Source organism: Acanthochromis polyacanthus, chromosome 8 (genome assembly GCF_021347895.1).
Source record: "Acanthochromis polyacanthus isolate Apoly-LR-REF ecotype Palm Island chromosome 8, KAUST_Apoly_ChrSc, whole genome shotgun sequence".
NCBI classification, from domain to species: domain Eukaryota; kingdom Metazoa; phylum Chordata; class Actinopteri; family Pomacentridae; genus Acanthochromis; species Acanthochromis polyacanthus.
In genome coordinates, this window is record NC_067120.1 from 35943594 (window position 1) to 35956422 (window position 12829).

General features: G+C 39.4%; 2 protein-coding genes across 3 annotated transcripts; one reads left to right on the top strand and one right to left on the bottom strand.

Moving 5' to 3' along the window:
- Nucleotides 1-214: 214 nt before the first annotated feature.
- On the top strand, nucleotides 215-9675 carry si:ch211-59o9.10 (uncharacterized protein LOC561841 homolog). The gene is made up of 11 exons (XM_022201003.2): nucleotides 215-356; nucleotides 709-919; nucleotides 4575-4632; nucleotides 4720-5080; nucleotides 5303-5394; nucleotides 5471-5548; nucleotides 6372-6447; nucleotides 7103-7194; nucleotides 8382-8500; nucleotides 8601-8700; nucleotides 9344-9675. The coding sequence occupies exons 2-11, from the start codon at nucleotides 750-752 to the stop codon at nucleotides 9413-9415; spliced, it is 1218 nt and encodes a 405-aa protein (XP_022056695.1). The 5' UTR covers nucleotides 215-356; nucleotides 709-749; the 3' UTR covers nucleotides 9416-9675.
- On the bottom strand, nucleotides 8973-12372 carry lyrm5b (LYR motif containing 5b). Of its 2 annotated transcripts, none has more exons than XM_022201005.2 (3): nucleotides 12008-12372; nucleotides 10911-10976; nucleotides 8973-9912 (listed from the first exon to the last, which is right to left on the bottom strand). In XM_022201005.2, the coding sequence occupies exons 2-3, from the start codon at nucleotides 10953-10955 to the stop codon at nucleotides 9706-9708; spliced, it is 252 nt and encodes an 83-aa protein (XP_022056697.1). In that variant the 5' UTR covers nucleotides 10956-10976; nucleotides 12008-12372; the 3' UTR covers nucleotides 8973-9705. The 2 variants fall into 2 exon arrangements, with proteins under 2 accessions (XP_022056697.1, XP_022056696.1); XM_022201004.2 differs by having other exon boundaries at nucleotides 12078-12369.
- Nucleotides 12373-12829: the final 457 nt, after the last annotated feature.

Here is a 12829-nt window from a genome sequence, read left to right on the forward strand (position 1 = left end):
TGGAGAAAAAGAATCTCAAACCGATTGCAGGCAACGATACAGCAGACAAAAATCTAACAAATGTGAACGAGGAATCCATTGCGTTTCGCTGCCCCTTATATTTTGAATTGTACGTCAAACCCACTAACCAGTTCCTGAACCAGTCATGAAGTACGACCAGCTCACGAGGCTTCGAACGTCATCATTTTGACTCCTCCCCTAAATGAAACAGGCCTCGATACGCGCATCGTGGAAACGCCCCCTCCATTACTCGACGCTCGCTTCGAAGCCTCGGCATATCTCGTCACATCACTGGTTCTGAGTGTTCGTTGGTAGATCGACCGTTAACAAACCGAAGAAACGGCCACAGAATCCAGGTAAAAATCACCCGATGTCACCTTTACGATCTTATTATTGCTGATTTCAGTCAGTTTTAACTGATTTTCCGTGTTTTTGTCGCCGTGTTAGCCTGTTAGCTGCTACTTTGCTGCTCTCTGTGCTAACTGAGCTAACGAACGATGAGTTTGTTTTCATTGATTTCCTGAAATCGGTTTAATAACAATGAGCGGATTTTAGTTTATCAAGCGAAATGTTTTAGTTTCACTTCCACATCTGCTTCCTAACATTAATCGTGTTCGTGTCAACTAAGTAGCTAATCCCAGTTTTGTTGTAGATTAGACTCTGTTAGCTAATTACCCCCCTGGTCGTGGCTTTATCTCGGTGATCCAGGTGAGCTGCCCGCTGGAGCTGCTTGATATGAGCCGCAGGTGATGGCAGGTTTGGGCACCAGGTTTGTATCTGACGAGGCCATGGAGGAGAGACTAGCAGCCAACTCCTGTTCGTCTGAACTGGACAGTCCCGGAGGTCTGAACCGGGGCCTCCTGGACTCCGGGGACGTCCTCTACCGGGATCTGTCCATGATCGTCCCAGAAACACCCAGGTAGGTAGCATTTCAGGCAAAATGCACACTGTACATGTGTTCCAGACACTCAAATACATGTGGAGATCTACATGTATCCATACAAATAACACAGATGATACAGAGAGAACAGTAATATACAGCTATTTCTAGACCCTCCAGAAAAACGCGATTATGCGATCGCATGAATTCCCGCATTAATCACCAAAATGCTTCTTCTTCTTCTTCTTGTTTTACGGCGGTTGGAACCAAAATGCCGCTGATTATGTGGGGGTCAATTATTTCCCAAAAGGCCGCATAATCCCCGCAAAATAGCGCATAATTCCAACAAGAATCTGGCATTTCCATGAAAAAAAAGAAATATGCGGTCCTGAGTAAAATGAGTGAAACCTATGGGAGACGCCACTGTTTACAAACAGTGACGTCACGAAGTCACGTGATTACCGCGCTGGTTGGCAAGAGGAACCAGAGGAACAATGGCTGATGAAGGAACGCTTCATACAACTAACAACTACACATGATATTATCATTGTGATAAATACATGTGCAATTTAATTCATGAAAAGCGATAACTTTACGTATTTGTTTCAAACCCGATACCGTTCTCGTAGCAAGCCGTTATGTTACTGCTGGTTCTTGCCAACCAGCAGCGGTCTTGTACCACGTGACCATAGCAAATGACGACACGCTGGCTTTTCCCATACAGATAGGTTTCACATGACGTTTCACTGACGTCACACTTCCGGGACCGCCATTTTGAGTGATCAACTTTGTTGAGTCCGTGACCAGAGTTTGTCTTTTAGCCTATCAACACACCTGATAGCACTTCGAAAGACCGATATCAGAGGAAGTTGGAGTTAATTGATGGAATCGATCCTTATCAAGTTACACAGAAGGACTGGACAAGCACCCACACCGGCCTGCCTGAAGTAAAGTAATTTGAGTAAGTTTCAGCCGTTTGCGCTCATAATATGAGGAAGTAGCACTTCAGACACAGATTTTTTTGGCCGAGATTTTGAACACAGTTTGGTGTAGAATTCGTCCGAAAACGGCATTAATTCGGGTCGCCGATTTAACTAACAATGAACCTAATGATTTTTTTCTATTAATTAGCGTATCATTGGTCAATCTAAATTAAATTAACTGGAATAAACAGTGGAGTCTGGCTAGGATCATGCTAATATGAGCTAACCTCCCAGTATGGTGTCCTGTTGGGGCAACGCGAGAAGCAGCTATTTTGAAAAGATCTTTAGGTCAAAGCAAATAATAACGGTTGAAACACCTAATTTCCACAATTGTCTAAGTTATACATTTGTTATCTTTCATTCGGCATACATTACAACTCCCGAAATGCTTTTTTTTTTCAATAAAATAATCAAATTTGAGTAAGACTTTTGGCTGTTTGCAAGATTTCAATTGTGTTTTCAAAGCAATTCATTCAAAAAAACAGGTACTAATTGCCAAGTGCGGTGCCTTATCCGGCTGAGTTTCCTTGTCCGTTCACTCTCGGCTCCGTTTAACTGGGCCTTCTGCCCTGTTGTGGCAGCCGTGGACACAACAGGCGTGAACCATTCTTGTCCCCAGTCACACTGCAAACTATATTTATCTTGCTCAATACTTATCTTCCTTGCTGACTCCTGACCACAACAATTTCAACACTGACCACACAATATGGCGGACCCAGAAGTGTGACGTCACGTGAAACGTCATGTGAAACCTATCTGTATAAATGGAGTTGTGAGTGAGTTTTTATGTGACGCCCGGCCTGACGTCATCAGTTCCCGCATTCACACACACACTAGAAGCACGAGCTGATGCGGAGCGCGGCGCTCAGAGACGATAAACAAGAATGGCGAATGCTCAAAGATCACATTTACCTACGAATATTTCAGCCAGAGACCGGGCAAAACAGTACCCAGATTTACTGCACCAAAGTGGGGGGAAACTTTTTTTCACCCCGTGCAACATCGTTCTGGAGCACCGAAGAAAACCAGCCGTGTTGCAGCACTTCTCCACGACTTCTCCAGGGAGTGTGCTGTGTGGATGTGTGTGTGAGTGAAGGAGCGCACCGGGGTGTGTATGCGTGTGTGTGGTTAAACCCCAATTACAGTTTCTTAAAAAATGAATAGGAAAGTGTTTTAACCTCAGTAAGGGATGTGTGTGTCCCAGTAACAGGATGTAGGAGAAGAATCACCTTTTTCCCCAGTTCTTACATATTTCACATCTTTTTGCATATTTCACAACTATTCGCATACTTTGCAACTTTCCGCAATTTCCCCGCATAAAAACCCCGCATATTTATTCGCATAATCAAGGATTTTTGCCCGTGTTTTTCTGGAGGGTCTATATTTCCCTCAGCTCGTTTTAAACAGCTTTATTCTGTTTCACGTGTTCTCTTGAAATACCAGTTTAGGATTTGGACATATAATGTCTGTAATGTCACGTGTGTGACCAGGCTTCCTTTTTATTTCACTTTCACATAGAAAGTAGGCGTGTTTTAGGGGTTTTCCACAATCAGATTAAAGATCAGCTCTTTACAAGAAAAACTTGTAAAGATTTATGTTTAGAGTGTCTCGTCTGCTTTACCCTGCATTTTTTGCTCCTGCTCCAATTTTATTCACTGTGGACTCATTTCTCACTGTAATGTAAAATCTTGCACCTCTATGGAAACAGGACAAACATGACTAGAAGTAGCAACAACACACGGTGCTGTAAATTGTAATAGAAGACAAAAACAAAAGTAGAATGTACAACAGCTTCCTAAAAGCTCACAAATGTTACTAGTGCTTGGAAAAACCCAGTGGCTGTACGTGCTATAGCTTTTTAACGAAATCTATTTTTATTTTCTGCTTCATGTAAACACTTCCTGCAGTTCTGCCAAAAGCCCCTACATTTCCTCACATCACTGTTGGTCACAGCTGAGGCTCTAATTCCTTCACTGTTTTACCAAAGAGCAGAATTTTTAGTTTTTTTTTACAGAAGCTGCAACAAGCAAGCTGTATGTTTTCATGGATTTTTAAATTAAGCATGTAGAAAAAGTGATTTGGATGAAAAATCACGACTTTAAGATTGGATTTAGTTCATTCCCAGCAGATCGCAAATTAATCAGGCTGATAGATGGTGGCTAAGCATACTATAGACAAACTATTCCTTATATTTAGAATTTCTTCTCTCTGCTCTGTGTAGACAAAGCTTGCAGTTCTGCTCAAAAACTCTGATTTTTTTTTTAAATTTGACTGTTAGTTGTAGCTGCGTCACCACTGCCTTCACTGTTTTACTGCAGAGAGAAGAATTTTTAAAATTTTTTACAGGATCTGTTCAGTGAAAGTGAAATAATTTGGGGATTTTTTTAACAACGAAACTTCAAATAGACGGATTTCAATAAAATATCACCATGTGGTTCATTTTTACAAGTGTTTAGTTTAGGGGCCATAAGTTAGTAGAAAATCTGACATTTTTATCTGTTTTTTTTTTGTTTTGTAGCTGATAAATAATGTCACTTTGGTGATTAGAGCAGCCGTTCTTTGAAATCTTCTGGTGGGTTTTGGGTTTTCCAGTCAGAGTGTGTGTCTGATGTGAAGTAAAGCTGTGGTTTGTTGGACACATATGAGGACATTTGACTAACGACGGTGTGATTATTTGTGGTCTCCTGTTGAAATGTGTGCGTTTGTTTCAGCCCTCAGCTCGGCCAGCGGAGGAGACGTCGTCGGATCATGGAGGAACGTTTCAGCCCGGTGAGTCGCTGCTGCTGCTGCTCGTCCTGCTCGACTTCTCTCCCAGTGATCGTAGGTTTTTTTATTGACTGTGTTTTCTGTCCTCAGGCCGCAGCCGGAGATTCTTCAGGACCAGAAGACACCAGCAGCAGCGAACGTGGTTTTAGACATAAATCCAAACGGAAGAAGCTGACGGAGCGCAACGTCGACTTCGTTCCAGCTTCATCTCTCAGGACTTTTCCTCTGGGCAGCTGGTTGGAGGCTCCACAGTCTTCTGCACCCTCTTCCTCCTCCTCTTCTTCTTCTTCTTCTTCTTCTTCATCTGCCTCCTCCTCCTCCTACCTCACACCGGTATCAGTCCTCCACCAACCTTCTGCGGCGGTGGCAGGGTCCAGCTCTGACTCTCTTTCCTTCCTGACTGCAGAGGAGAGACGATGGCTGAACGGTGAACAAGGACACACTTCGACAGGTGAGAAGGCTAGCATCTGTCTGCTATTACAGTTTTGTTGGACAGGATCTGGCCTTCATCAGCTAAAGAGTTGATTCTCTGCTTTAATATCCATCAAAAAACGTAGGAATACATAAATATTTAATCCCAAACTGTACGTACTTCAGTGTGAGGTCTGAAGGGACAGACTACATTTCTGTTGGGGATACACGAAGGTTTCTGATCGGTTGTTTCTTCTCGCAGCATCGGAGTGCATCGTCATCAGCGACGATGAGGACGGAGCCGTTCGTCTGCTGCAGATTGAGGAAGACGAGGCGTTGGCTCGGAGCCTGCAGGTACAAACCTTCACCTGGAAACACACAAACATCTGTCCAGAGGAGACGCACGTTAACGGTTTGTTTGTTCCTTCAGGCTCAGTTTGACCAAGAGGAGTCCGAGTCCCACAGCAGACCTCATCATCACCATCATCATCCTCAGGACCAGCACATGGTGAGACAGACTGTCCAGATATTCTACAGCTTCACTCAGCTGTTATCCAAAGTGACGTACATCTGAGAGCAGATCCAGCACAGGCAGGGGTCAGGTCAGGAGGAAACAACCTGGATGAGATAGAACTAGTTCAGGTGATGACAGGACCGTGGTGTCTGCAGGCAGTATGGGAGGGAATAGGACTTTTTTTTAATCTATGTTTAGGTTGTTTTTTTTTTAACTTTATTTTAATTTATTTTTTTTAGATTCACACTTAACTTAAAAAACATTAAGCCAGTTGAATTACATGTTAATTTGTATTATTTATTTTAAATTATATAAATGTACGTATTTTATATGTACATTTCTTTTGTATTCACATTTTAAAAAACTAAAACATTAAACCAGTTCAAGTTAATTGCTAATTTTTTTATCATTTTTAAATTTAAAATTACATATACATATATATATATATATATATATATATATATATATATATATATATATTATATGAACATTTCTTTTATATTCACGCTTAAAAAAATTAAGCCAGTTAGTTATTTGTTAATTTGTTTTATTATAATTTATATTTATTTTTTGAAATTATTATTAAATTACATATATACGTGTGTGTGTGTGTGTATGTATATATATATATATATATATATATATATATATATTATATGCACATTTCTTTTTATTCTCACTTAAAAATAAAATGAAAAAAATAAAAACATTAAGCCAGTTAAAGTAAAATTTAATTTTCTTATTTTATTTATTTTCAATTATATTTAAACTGACACACACATATATTTACTGATGTGCTGTTGTCGTCTCTCTGCAGTATTATTCCTACATGGAGCCCAGCTGGATGTTTCAGGTCCTGGCAGCTGTTTCTCCTGTGGTCGGCTTCGGAGACGGTACGAGCATCAACACTCAAATAAATAAACCCAACGGTGTTTTAATCCACCGACGGTTTGGTCAGACATGTTTTATGTTAAAGAGAACTAATGGAGATTTAAAGCCTGATGGTCTTTAACCCTCATGTCGTCCTGCGGGTCAAAATTGACCCGTTTTAAAGTTTAAAAATGTGGAAAATATATTTTCAGTGTAACTTCTGATGTCCACATTTTCAACATCTTTGGGAAATCTTTTAACATTTTTTGGTGGAAAAAAAGAAATGTAAAAAATGTTTAAAAACATTCACTTAAAAATCAACCATTTTTTTGAGTGTTCTTAAAGAAAATATCAGAAGTTTTACTGCTATATATGGAATCACTTTAGATATTTTTAGGATTTTTTTTAGAAGATCTTTACTCATTTGTTGAAAATATTTTCTTGCCAAATTTGGGGGATTTTTTCAAAATAAAACTTTTAAGGAATTATTGGAATTTTCTTCCCGAAGGTTTTGCAAATTTTGAGAAATTAGAGGATTTTTTTTGCAGATTATTTTGGATTTTTTCAGACAAGGAAACAATATTCTTTGGTGCCTGTAAATGAGGACAGCAGGAGGGTTAGAGCAGATGCTTCACTGAACATCCAGGTTAAACTGATGCTGCCGCTGTGTTTCTACAGATCTGATTGGTGGAGAGAGGCGACGTGGGCGGGGCCAGAGGAGGAACACCACACCGGACTTCTCAGACGACGTTGAGGGAAACGACTACGAGGTGAGGAAGAGTCACCTTCATCACTGAGCTGATCAGATTTGATGGAATTTAACAATTCTATTGTAATTATTATTGCAGTCAGTAACTTCTTTTGAATCACGTCTGAAAACCAACTTTCACACACTTGCTTTTATGTGAGGTTTACTTTTAGCTTTATTGTTTTATTCTGTATTATGTCCTGTTTATTTTAGATGTTCTCTCTCGTTATATTTTACTTTTAGCTGCCTGCTTCTTTGGTGTGATGTCGTTGTTCTCTAACTTTTTGGATTTTTATTTTCAAACTTTAACCATCAGTTTTTACTTTTTAAGCTGCCTAGCTCCCTTGTTTGTTAGGATTGCTAATGTAGCTAATTATTCACTTCATTTATTATCATTTTTACTATTTATTTGAATTGGCTGCTCTGACTTGTTTTGATTGTCTGTGTTCCATCTTTTGACAGTCAGACCACTTTGTCAGTGCTGTTCTTAAAGGCGCCATAGAAACAAAATATTAATTATTATAAGCTTTGATTTGGTTCATCTTCCTGATGGAACTGTACAGTACACATGATGCTTTCAGGGACTGTAGGAAAGTTAACAATGTGACGGTTCTTCCTGTTTTTACAGAGTCTGGTAAATGTTGTCATTTTGGATCATCTTTTAACCCTCGTGTCGTCCTGCAGGTCAAATTGACCCATTTTAAAGTTTGAAAATGTGGAAAAAATAGTATTTTCACAGTGAAAATGTCCACATTTTCAACATTTTTGGGAAATTTTAGAAAAATTTTTAGTAGAAAAAAAGAAATGGTAAAAAATGTTTCTTTAAGAACATTCCGAAAAAAAATCAACCAAAATCCAGTGAAATTTGCTTTTCTGAATGATCTTAAAGAAATTGTTAGAACTTTTACTGATACATATGGAGTCACTTAAGATGTTTTCAGGATTTTTTTGAGAAGATTTTTATTCATTTTTTAAAAGTATTTACAACTGTTTTTTTTTTCTTGTCAAATTTCGGGATTTTTTAAAAATAAAACTTTTAAGGAATTTTCTTTCTTAAGCTTTTGTAAATTTGTATAAATTTTGGATTTTTTTTGCTGAATTTTTGGATTATTTTCAGACAAGGGAACACTATTTTTTGGTGCCTGTAAATGAGGACAACAGGAGGGTTAAAGAAAACGCACCTTTAAACTCTTCTTTATCGTCTTTCAGGCTCTTCTGGAGTTCGAGGAGCGTCAAGGCGCCGTCGTGTCCAAGAAGCTCAGCTGGAGGGAAATCCAGAGGTTTCCCACCAAAACGTTCCAGTCCTCCAGCAGCGCCGGGAACTCCCAGTGAGTCCAGTATCTGGTCTGACTGGGACCAGTTTGAACTGCTGCTATAACAAACAGCCTTTAAACTGTGTGTTAATCTGTGACTTCTGCTCATCGGCAGGTGTCAGATCTGTTTCTGTGATTACACCGACGGAGAGAAGCTCAGGATGATGCCCTGTTTCCATGACTACCACGTCCAGTGTATCGACCGATGGCTGAAGGTAAAAACTCACACATTCACTGAACGAATGGAAAACACACAAAAACCTGCAGCTCTGAAGCTTCTTGACTCACACATTACACCTGCTGTGTAGTTTCACACTTATTTTAAACAGAGCTGCAGAAAACGACATTTCTCACATGTAGAAGGTGAAGTTTTGTCCTGATAACTAGCAGCTGAAGCGAGGCAGGATTTTAGCCTCGTCTGTCGTTTTTCTGTGCCTTCGAGTGTATTTTGGCTGAAGTTGGCAGGAAACAAACGAGATACAACATGTTGACGCTCCGATCAAAGGATCCACATGTATCTTATTTGCTTTTTATTTCCACACAGAATGCAGTTTAATACCTGTTTAAAGTGTGAGAATATGATGGAAAAGCAGCTCAGTGCACTTCTTAATGTGACTTGGACCCTGATAAGCAAAATAAATGGAAGAGTTAAAAATGTGTTTCAAGGTTTTTATGGAACATGAATTCATCAAATGATGAATGTTTTGCTTTAAAGCTGTTCAGACTTGCAGACACAGAGGTGTAGCTGTCTTAATGCTAAGCTAACCAGCTCCAACTTCAGGACAGAGTGGGTTCAATCTGACACTGAGAAACATTTTTCTGACTGTTTATATTGGCGCGACCTGTCTCCTCCTCCAGGACAACACCACCTGTCCGATCTGCAGAGCTAACCTGGCGGACGGAGAATCTCTGGAACCCCAAAACCTCTGATCCAGCGTTTTATACCGAACAAACGATCTGTGTCTTCCTGAGTTACTTGAATTTTACTGTTTGACGAATGAAACGTCATCTTTGTTTTTATTTCTTGTTTTTAATGCTTTTATTTAAATGCTGTCCTCGGTGACCATCTGACTTCAGGAATAAAACGATAAAAATGTGTAGCTGCTGTGGTGTTTTGGGAGGACGGCGGTGGCGGTCTGCTGCTCAGTGTCGCTGAGATACATTTGCAATAAATAACCAGGTTTTATTTCTCTCTTCGTCTCGTGTTTGGTCATTTCCACTCAGTCCTCGTAGTAGCGCTTCTTCATGGCTCTGTATTTCCTCAGGTAGTAAAGCGCCTCCAGCTCTCGGGCCACAAACTCCCCTCTAGCGATCAAGGCCTTGATCTGCTCCGGGTCCTGAACAGACTTGTTCTTTGTGAACGCCGCTCTCAGACGGTCCCTGAAGTAGTCGGCACCTTTGGGATACTCCCGTCCGAGGTAGAGGAGCTGTGGAGGACGGGAGGGAGATTTTTATTTTTTATTTAACCAGGAAAGATCCCACTGAGATTAAAAACCTCTTTTCCAAGGGAGTCCTGGCCAAGATAGGCAGCAGCAGATACAAAACGGTTATAAAATCACACAGTTAAGACAAAAAAAAACCCCAATAAAATTGACAAAAGTTATAAAAAACAAGTACAAGTTGTGGAAATGGCCTCAAGAACTTGGAGTTTTGATTTGAAATGACCTGCAGCTCTCTGATTGGTCGATTCAGAGAACTTCCTGCTTCTATCAGGACGCTTTCCAATCATTTCTGACTCACCTTTTCCTCTAACTGATCAGTTGGGTTGCTCCAGGCCACACTAGTTTTAAACCTGTTCTGTAAAGAGCATGTTTAGGGGTACGAAGAGTCTCCTCAGAAATGCTGCATGTTTGTACTTTTTCTTATGAGAAAAGATTTGTAATTGAAGGTTTGCACGTTAGAGACAAAGCTTTAAACTCCAAGAGACCTCCATGTAAATTTCAAACATCTATTACTCAATATTTATTTTGGAAGGCAAAATGATTTTAAATTTGAAGGTCTAAAAATACACAAACACATAAAAAGTGATGCAATGATCTGGACCGGCAAATAATTTTATATTTTTAAGGGAATTGTTTAGGTGTGTGCTAAAATGGCTCAACATCTTCTACGGCCAGTATGTGTCATCTAGACTTATGAAATCTGACTTCACATGGAACTAGTTAACGGCAGTTTAATGAGCAGCTGTTTATGTTAACTGATTGATGCGTGGTAAAAATTGTTCCTATAAATAAAGAGATTTAAGCACACCGTTACTGAACAGTCAAAAACCATTGTGGATTCTGTCTCATTTGGTCAAAATAACATCCAGAACCCCCAAAATATGACATTTACAGTTATCAGAACAAACAGAACCTCACTCCTGACACCTTTGAACCAGCACTGATTGATCTACTGTTGAGTAAACGTGACCGGAAAGACTCACATTCTTATAGAGTCGAACCACTTCAGACCTCAGGGGGTTCGCCATCGTCCCAGAGGACCGTCACAGCTGAACAACGGAAAGATTAGGAGGTTATTATGAATGTTAGAGGTGTTTTCTCTTCATGTGAACCATTAAAATGTCATTATTTATCAAGATCCAGCCGCTGTGTAAAGAAATTCACGTCTACAGCTGATTAAAACCATTCGTATGAAATTATATTTTGTCACGATACAAAGAAAACACAGTGCAGATCTCAGATTATTCAGTGTTTCCATTGTTGCTTCATAGAAATGTAGTGATATCTGGAGAGAAGGATCCAATCTCGAGCTTTTGATAACACTGACGGACATTTTAAAGTATTTTCTAATAGCTTTGAGACCAAACAACTAATCCAGACAGTACTTTTTAGATAAATTAACAACTAAAATAAACAATACTTGTAGCCCTGACATCCAGTGTTCACATAATTCTGCACCTCACCTGCAGTTTATTTGATAAAATATGTGTATTATGGTATTGTACAGTGTCCTTATGTATTCTATACTTAGTTTTGACAAGTGCTGCAACTAAGAGATGTTTTCTGGATTATTTCATTCAGAACATTTCACAATATGATGGAATTACTCAAAGATATTCAGTTTAGAAGGAAAGAGCCAGAAAATATTCACATTTAGAAAGCTAAAATCAGAGAATTTAAGCTTTTCTCCAATTAACAACAGTCTAAATTATTATTAATATGATAAAAGACTCATTTTAATCTCTGCAGCTCTCAAGAGTCACTGAGTTTAAAGCCTGAACAAAGTTTTATGACATGTTATATAAAGTTTATTGAAGCTCACTGCTATTATTATGTAACACACCTGTCTGAGCGGTGTCTTTTCAGGTGTAAAAATGAGAAGAAAAAAAAAGAAAAGTACTTTAAACACAATCACAATTAACGTGCATTTTCTCACATCTTTAAAATCCTCAATTTAAAAGCTGACAACAAACTTTGCTAGCAGGAAGCTAACTTAGCTAATACATGTCCTTAACTCCAACTAGCTGCTTAGTTTAGGTTTCCAGAAGCGAGAAAACATGACGACAAACCAGCCACATACTTCATTGAGAGTCCGCATCTTATTAACCGCGGTGTCAATGCTGTTAATGCTCAGATTAGCAGCTCGTTACCTGTCCAGGTGACCTCCGATCTGTGCAGCCGCTCACTGCACCCGGGTGAACTCGCCGACGGAGCTAGCCTCCCGTTAGCTTCTTTACTTCTGCTAAAAAACACCCAAACAACCGCCGTGTGTCCGTCAGCTCGACGCTGTCGTTTGCGTTGAACTTTAAAGCAAACCGTGGGTTTATAACAACAGACGTCAAGCCGCGTTTTTTATGTTTTAAACTTTTAAAACTTTGATATATGTGTTTGGTGGCTAACAGGTAAACAACCAAAGAGTGTCTCAGGAGCGGATAGTTACCTCCGGCAACGGAGAAAGTCGCTGGCGCATGCGCACAACAACACGAATTGAAGCAGCGTTTTTGCTTCATGTTTTATGAATATAAAGCTTTAAAATGTAAAAATGACGACACTTCAAGCATTTAGAAGACGTTTCAACACGTTCCACTCAAAATTTTCTTTACATATTAGGTCGAAACTATGCTTACTCACAGGAAAACTTCAGATTCGGTGGATTTTTCTTTTTAAATACATACAAGAATGTACACAATCGCTTTGCTGCTGTGTGCAATATCAGTATTTCCGACTCATGGAAGAGTCTGTGCCTGTCATATCATCACTTTCCTCATTCAGTGGAAATGTACAACATCATTCTTAATGTATAAATCTGGAAGAATCTGTACAAAATCAATCATTCTATATGTCTTGTGTATTTTTTTTATTTTCAGCTGATCTTCCTACAGTTTTGCACTTATTTTAAGAT

What these genes read in the sequence shown, in the direction of transcription:
- si:ch211-59o9.10 (XM_022201003.2), top strand. Translation starts at nt 750, where the DNA reads ATGGCAGGTTTGGGCACCAGGTTTGTATCTGACGAGGCCATGGAGGAG. An exon ending in AGCAGCGCCGGGAACTCCCA is followed by an intron (nt 8,501 to 8,600) that starts GTGAGTCCAGTA and finishes GCTCATCGGCAG; the next exon opens with GTGTCAGATCTGTTTCTGTG. An exon ending in GTATCGACCGATGGCTGAAG is followed by an intron (nt 8,701 to 9,343) that starts GTAAAAACTCAC and finishes CTCCTCCTCCAG; the next exon opens with GACAACACCACCTGTCCGAT.
- lyrm5b (XM_022201005.2), bottom strand. Translation starts at nt 10,955, where the DNA reads ATGGCGAACCCCCTGAGGTCTGAAGTGGTTCGACTCTATAAGAAT. An exon ending in TGGTTCGACTCTATAAGAAT is followed by an intron (nt 9,913 to 10,910) that starts GTGAGTCTTTCC and finishes CGTCCTCCACAG; the next exon opens with CTCCTCTACCTCGGACGGGA.